The 8245-nt window shown below is 36.8% G+C and overlaps 1 protein-coding gene across 1 annotated transcript; it reads right to left on the reverse strand.

Moving 5' to 3' along the window:
• Positions 1-5910: 5910 nt before the first annotated feature.
• On the reverse strand, positions 5911-6282 carry LOC102141910 (large ribosomal subunit protein eL24-like). The gene has a single exon (XM_045385266.2). It carries the CDS (start codon positions 6280-6282, stop codon positions 5911-5913), a length of 372 nt encoding a protein of 123 aa, XP_045241201.2.
• Positions 6283-8245: the final 1963 nt, after the last annotated feature.

Below are 8245 nucleotides of genomic sequence, written 5' to 3' on the forward strand. Positions count from 1 at the left end.
GCCACCTGAGTAGCTGGGACTACAGGCATGCACCACCATGCCCAGCTAATTTCTCTATTTTTTGTAGAGATGGGGTTTCACCATGTTGCTCAGGCTAGTCTTGAACTCCTGGGCTCAAGCAGTCTACCCACCTCAGCCTCCCAAAGTGCTGAGATTAAAGGTGTGAGCCACCACGTCCAGCATAACTTTTAAAACCAGATTCTTTTTTTGAGGACTGAACAGGGCGATGACAGCCAGGATAAGTTTTCTTTTCACAAATTCTTAAAAAAAATTTTTTTTGTTTCTTTTTTGTTTCTTTCTTTTTTTTGTATCTTTTCACAAATCCTTTAACTGGTGTTATGGTAAATTTATTGTTGGAAACAATGTCGGCATCCTTGTATTTTAGAGCTATGATTTTTGCACCAAAGTATTTTTTTTTCTTTAAAAAACAGGTTTATTAAGGTGTAATTGATCCACAAAACTGCACATATATAATGTACCCAATTTGTTGAGTTTGAACATATGCATACCTCCAGGAAACTTTCACCACAATCAAGGAAAAGACTTTTTTTTTTTTTTTTTTTTTAATAGAAAAGAAAAACTGTGTTACTCCTTGAAACTGTCTTTTTTGATGTGTCAAACACAGTGGCCTAAGAGCCAGGATATTTTCAGCTCTGCGTCACTGAATTTATTTTACTTTGGGAAAGTTGACCTACCCCTGAGCTTACCTATGCCATGCTGCCCAGGTTATTATCTTTGGTTCAACACTGTCATTATGAAATCTAAGGATTTTAGATTAGCCAGAACCCTTGAAAAACATTTAATTAATTTATTTATTTATTTATCTATTTATTTTTGAGATGGTGTCTCGCTCTGTCGCCAGGCTGGAGTGCAGTGGCACAATCTGGGCTCATGGCAACCTCTGCCTCCTGGGTTCAAGTGATTCTCCTGCCTCAGCCTCCCGAGTAGCTGGGACTACAGGTACCCGCCTATAGCCACCATGCCTATCTCATACTCTTACTTTCTATGGGGTCCTTGTTATGTTGGTTACCTGAATTGTGATATATTATTTTACAGTTTTTAATATCAGGTTCAATTCAAGATACTCCAAATGTATCTCTGGTCCCCACTTGGATTTAAACGATTCCTAGGTATGCTTGTGGGTGGTCTGCATAATATGACAAAATATATGACAGCCATCTTCTTTTTTTAAATTATTATACTTTAAGTTCTGGGGTACATGTGTACAATATGCAGGTTTGTTACATAGGTATACGTGTGCCATGTTGGTTTGCTGCACCCATCAACTCATCATTCACATTAAGTATTTCTCCTAATGCCATCCCTCCCCCAGTCCCCAACTTCCTGACAGGCCCCAGTGTGTGATGTTCCCCTCCCTGTGTCCATGTGTTCTCATTGTTCAACTCCCACTTATGAGTGAGAACATGTGGTGTTTGGTTTTTTTCTTCTTGTGTTATTTTGCTGAGGATGATGGTTTCCAGTTTCATCCATGTCCCTGCAAAGGACAGGAACTCATGCTTTTTTATGGCTGCATAATATTCCATGGTGTATATGTGCCACATTTTCTTTATCCAGTCTATCATTGGTGAGCATTTGGATTGGTTCCAAGACTTTGCTATTGTGAACAGTGCTGCAGTAAACATACATGTGCATGTGTCTTTATAGTAGAATGATTTATAATCTTTTGGGTATATTCCCAGTAATAGGATTGCTGGGTCAAATGGTATTTCTAGTTCTAGATCCTTGAGGAATCACTACACTGTCTTCCACAACAGTTGAACTAATTTACACTCCCACCAACAGTGTAAAAGCGTTCCTATTTCTCCACATCCTCTCCAGCGTCAGCTGTTTCCTGACTTTTTAATGATCGCCATTCTGACTGGACAGCCATCTTCTTAATCTTTCCATGAAAGCAATTCTTTATGGACTGCTAACTTATACTGACAGATTATGCATGTATTGAATCCTTCAAACAGACCACTTCATTCTGGAATTTAGTAATTTGATTCTTCTCCCTGTTATTCATGGTCAATCTATGTAAAAGTTTGTCAGTTTTTTTTTTTTTCAAGGAAGTAAATTTGGTTTTATTTCCTGTATTGTTTCTCTAGTCTCTATTTTTGTCTGTTCTAATCTTTATTACTTGCTCTATTTTGCTTTTCTATACCTCATTTATTAAGTTTTCTAAAATTAGGTAATAGTGTTGATTTTTATTAAATCCTATTTGGGGCATCTATATAGGTCATATGATTTCTGTTACTGGTCTATTGGTATAAATTTATTAATATATTTCCTAATATTAATTTATTCCTGAATTTCTACTAGATTACTGTAACATAAAAGGGAAGAGGATATTGGTTCTCTTAAATACCTTTTGTATTTATCAAATATCTGAAGTTAGTATATATGATTTTAATGATTAGAAACATGATTTTTATTTTATGTTTAAAAATGATAAAGCTATAGAAAAATAATGTTAAGTATCTGAGTGTGGCAAAATTTGATAAAATTGAAGAACATGGAGAAAATCTCAAAGTATTTTATTACATATAAGAACTCTGTGTCAAGATATATAATAAGAAAAACTGTGAAAATATGCATGTAACAAACAAAAATAGCAAAAAACCCCCAAATTCTTACTGAGTAGGAGCTCCTTAAATGGGAAAGGTCCAAAACCATCTTAGTATATAAATAAGCTAATTAGCAGAAAAGACAATCTAAAGCAAAGGAAATGGAAAGCATTAATACATATTTGGAAAGTTGTTACCAGCATTATAGACATTTAAATTAAGTTGAGTTGTTACGTTCATCTAAGAAATCAGCCCAAGATTTTAAAAATGGATATTACTCAAATGGTGGTGAGAGTGTCGTTTGAGAGGGGAAACTCACATATTCTTGCTTTAAGTGTAGTTGGTGTAAGCTCTTTGGAAAGCAATATGACACTCTTTCAAGGGCCTTAAAAATGTTCATACATTGTGACTAAATAAGGGGAAAAAAAGCTAAAAAAAATATAAAATGATTTAGGGACAAAGAAGTTCAACTGAGTAGTGATTTTAATAGCAAAAAAGTGCTAAACATATATATGTTCATAATTAGCACATTAATAAGATTCAATGTTTTGCAGCTATTAATATTATAAAGGATTTTTAATACCATAGAAAATACTGCTAATAGAATACTATATCAAAAAAGGATATAAATTTTGTTCAGTTAAATTAAAAATTTGTCAAAAATGCAAAGAAAAATATATATAAGATAAAATAAGGAAGGAAACATGAAGTCTAAAAAATCTTCACTGGAAAATAGAGTAGGTCCAGAGACTTATTTTTTGTAAGAGGCGTCTGTCATAATTTATTTAACTTATTCTATTTATTTGGTTTATTCAGTTTTTCTCCTTTTCGAGTCAATTACATATACTTCTGGAAAATTATGTGTTTTCTTAAGCTTTTCAATTGTATTAGCTTTGGTTTGGATAAAATTTGCTTAGAATTAAACAAAACCTATACAGTTTTTATATTCCCTATATTATTTGTAAATGGTATGTCTGATTTTGTCTTCTTTTGTGTTGGTTTGCTTAATTATCTTGTCAGAGTTTGGACTATCTTATTGATTTTTATATTTAAAATGAAAGCTCTTAGATTTATTTATAAGTTCTATTATCTTTCTGTTTCCATATTTTATATGTATTTTTATGTTCAATATTATCTTCCTCTTGCCTTCCTTAGGAATTCTTTTTCCTGCAGGTTTTTTTCCCCTTACTTTCTTGATTTTGAATGCCTTTTCTTTTGTTAAATAAACTATTTAAAGAGCAATGGCTTTAATTCTTACCACAACCATGATTAAATCCCATAAGTTTTTATATATTCAGTTCTCGTCTCCATTGTTGATTCCATAAACTACGGATATTTTAGAATTGTCTGTTTAGAATTCTAGAAATATCTAGAATTTGGTAGCTCTCTTCCCTTGACTTCTGGTTACTGGTAATTGTTTTCTTCATCTCTTTTGTCTTCCTTCCTCCTTTTCCTCCTTGTTGTCATCAGAAAATGGGGTATAACACAGGCAGTTTCAGGAAATAGTTTTGCTAGGTGGTGGTAGTGATGGGTGTTAGGGGTGTGGCTGGGTAATTCTTAGGTCTATGATGCCCCTGACTGAGCTAATGGGGAACGGTGAAGATGAGTCAGAATTTTTCTCTTCTTCGGAGCTAGCATGTTCTTCTGGATTAGCTGATGAATGAGCTGTGGCTTCATTTTGCACTCCAGCCTACTACTGTAGAGGACTACCTGCTCGCAAAGGAGGCATTCCCGGTAAGTCCTGCTCTTGCAAGCGAAGCAGGCCGTTGGGGGCTTGTTTATGTGTAAACATCTTGAAAATCTAGAAAGTCAGGGAAAGGTCAGAAAAACAGCAATGTGTCTTGTGACTTGGCAACATTCCACAAACGACTGTATAAAATAAAGCAGAGCGTGCCATTGAGGCGGCTGCCATGTTTGTCTTGTCTTGTGTTATCTTGTGTGTTCATTCCTTTGTTTAGGAAACACGCGGACCCCAACATACTACTGCTTCATTTAATGGAAATATCTCTATATTATGATACCTAATATTTTAAGCTAGAGCGGTTGTGTGTGTGTGTGGACGGGGGAGTTTGTTGGTAGGGGGTGGGTGTATTTCCGCAGGTACTTGGAAGAAGACATTCCAGGTATTGTAGGTGCTATGGTTTGAATGCATGCCCTCCAATTCAAGTGTTGCCAATGTGGTAATATTAAGAAGCAGGGCCTCTAAGAGGTTATTAGGTCAAGAGGACTCTTCCCCTCATGAATAGGACCAAAGCCCCTTTAAAGGAGGCTCATGCAGGCCAGGCGCAGTGGCTCACACCTGTAATCCCAGGGCTTTGGAAGGCTGACGGGAGCGGATCATGAGGTCAAGAGATCGAGACCATCTTGGCTAACATGGTGAAACCCCGTCTCTACTAAAAATACAAAAATTAGCTGGGTGAGGTGGCGCGTGCCTGTAGTCCCAGCTACTCGGGAGCCTGAGGCAGGAGAATTGCTTGAACCCTGGAGGCGGAGGTTGCAGTGATCCGAGATTGTGCTGCTGAACTCCAGCCAGGCAACAGAATGAGACTCCATCTCAAAAAAAAAAAAAAAAAAAAAAAAAAAAGGCTCATTCAGCTCCCTTGATCTTCCATTTTTCTGACCTATGAGGATTCAGTGTTTCTTCCCTCTAGAGGATGCAGCAATAAGGTGCCATCTTGGAAGCAGACAGTAGTAGTCACCAGACATTCACACCTGTCAGTGCCTTGATCTTGGATTTCCTGGCCTCTTGAACTGTGAGAAATAAATTTCTGTTCTTTATAAATTACGCAGGTGGTGGTGTCTGTTATGGCAGCACAAATGGACTAAGACAGATAACAACTTTTTATTCTTAGCCTCCTTTTAAAAGTCAGGTATCCTCAGAAAATGTTACTTTGGTAGTGGAGAAATAGGCAAAAAGCCCTAAGAACTGGTCCTTTATCACAGCCCAAATCACCTACCTGCAGATGACATTAGAGTTAGTATCTCCTATTCAGATTCCATTGCTAAGCTCTAGAGGTCTCCCCTTGAATTTTCTACATGCCCTTCAAACTCAACGTAGTTAACCCAGAACCCATCATCTTTCTTCCTGAGCTCCCTTCTTTGTCTCTATTTTTTATTTTGTTAACTTGCACCACCATTTAACCAGTTCCCAACTTAGAATTATCCCACATCCTTCACTTATAGGTTATGAAGAATCTTAATATATTTAGACATTGTCCCCTTGTCTCCATCCTCACAGCCATTGCCTTGGTGAGGCTTTCACTTGTCTGAATTATTATTTTTAGAGTTATAGTCCAATCTTTATTTAAAAATCTGATGTACCAGCTTAGTGTTTTCCACCAACTCAGGGAGCTGAAATTGTCACAGGCTTCACAATCTTTTGTTCAGGTGCTGCCTTTGTAGGTGCTTTAGCAGCAGCCATTGCAGTCTTTTTACATGCTTGCTTAGCCTTTTGTGCTTCCTTAGCAGCCCTGGTAGTTTGTTCTCGTTGAGCCATTCTAACTTCAGGTTTCTGATTCCTCTTGGCCATGATGTCAGCAAGAGACGCACCAGTAATGGCTATCTGGAATTTGACTGCTGGGTGGGTTCTTTTCTTTTGAATTTCTTCTGACTGTCCCTTTTTGCGCTTCTTTCTGTAGAGGATAGTCCAGTTTATTTGCTGAGGACTCCTCTTGGAAATAAATGCATTAAGAAACTGGAAAACCTTCTTGTCCATCCTGGTGTAGTCCCTCCCGTGTCCGGGGTGGATCTTGTACCCGCTGAAACTGCACGGCTTGACTTTCAACTGCTTTATCTTTTATTTATTTATTTATTTATTTATTTATTTATTTATTATTATACTTTAAGTTCTAGGATACATATGCATAACGTGCAGGTTTGTTACATATGTCTACTTGTGCCGCGTTGGTGTGCTGCACCCATCAACTCGTCCTTTACATCAAGTATAACTCCCAATGCAATCCCTCTCCCCTCCCCCCTCCCCATAATAGGCCCCGGTGTGTGATGTTCCCCTTAAAAGCGGCGGCTCCACGGGAGAAGAAAAGATGGCGAGGAGAAGCACTTGTCTGAATTATGATGGCAGCCTCCTACTAAGCTTCTTGCCTCTCATTTGGTCCCACAAAGCTACTAAAGCGGTCTTTCTAAAAATGCAAATTGGATTTCATTCCGTCACTCCACTTGGTTTTCAGGATGAAGTTCACATTTCTCAGCTGAGAACAAGGCCCTTCAGGAATTTGCCTTTGCTTGCCTCTCTGTCTGCAGAGCTCACCACTTTCCATCTTACATGATTCACTTTAGCCAGATAGAACCACCTAAGGTCACTGAAGGCATTATTGCATTTTGAGTATTAATACAAAAAACCTTTATTTTGAAATAATTTTGAACGTACAGAAAAAATGCAAGATTACTATCAAAAGCTCTCGTATACATTTCACCTAGATTCACCAATTGTTGACATTTTACCACATCTCTTTTGTCATTCTATCTACGTAATCAATCATCATCTCTCTAGTATTTGTTTTCTGAACTGTTTGAGAGTAAGTTGTAGACATTATGTCCCTGTATTTCTAAATTCTTCAGTGTGTATTTCCCAAGAACAAACGCATTCAGTTATATTATACAAACACAGGGAAGTTATCAAAATCAAGAAATGTAACATTGGTAAACAGTGTTACCTACTTTATAGACCTTATTCCAGTTTCATTAATTTTTATAGTTATTTGTGTGTATACATGCACACACATGCACTCAGGGATCACCCTTCCATGTAATTGTCATGTTCCTGTGGTCTCCTGTAATCTGGACATCTGGGTGTTTTAATACCTCGATGGCTTCTCCCAGTCACTTGTCTGCCTAGGATACTTTCTTCTTCTTTATCAAGTTCTCTTACTTTTTCAAAAGTAACACTTATAACCACTTGCCCAGACATACTTTGCCAGACCTTGCAATATGGTTTTCTTAAATCTCCTTTCCTATTGTATCACGTGAAAACCTTCATCCTTGCTAATCATATTGCTTTTCATATCTTTTTATCACCATTGCCCAGCAAAGTACTCCATATAAAGTTTGAGCTCAATACGTGTATTTTTAAATATTTTAATAGGCGACTCTTCCCATGAATAAGTGTTTAACATTTAGGGGTTAATACCCCTGATATCCAAAGAGTTTCTTCAGATTGATTAAAATGTGGGAAATGGGCTGATGGGAGTATGAATTGCGGTCACCTCATGAGAAGGCAACTGGCAGTATCTAAAAAAATCAAAAATTTTAAAAATTAAAAAGTGCTGTTTAAGGGGCTATATCCTATGATGAAACAAGTACTAGCACCTAAGAATATAAGTGCAATGAAGTTTCTTGTAATATTTTTTATTGTAATAAAACATACCAGAAACAATTTGAATGTTCATCACTAGAAGCATATTTGAATATATTGTGGAATATTCATACAGTTAAAAAGAAATGAATATTGTGGTATATCTGTACAATACAATGGATAAGCTACTGCTATTATACTGAATAAAAGAAGCCAAACACCAAAGGATGCAAACTTTATAATTTGTTTGTAGGAAATCATAAAGCAGGCAAAATTAGATCTGTGGCTGATCTACAGTTTGGGGACTTGTTTGACTAGAAAGAGACATGAGAGAACTTTCTGGATGGTAGAAATGTTCCATATCTTG

This window comes from Macaca fascicularis, chromosome 2 (genome assembly GCF_037993035.2).
Source record: "Macaca fascicularis isolate 582-1 chromosome 2, T2T-MFA8v1.1".
In the NCBI taxonomy this organism is placed as follows: Eukaryota; Metazoa; Chordata; class Mammalia; order Primates; family Cercopithecidae; genus Macaca; species Macaca fascicularis.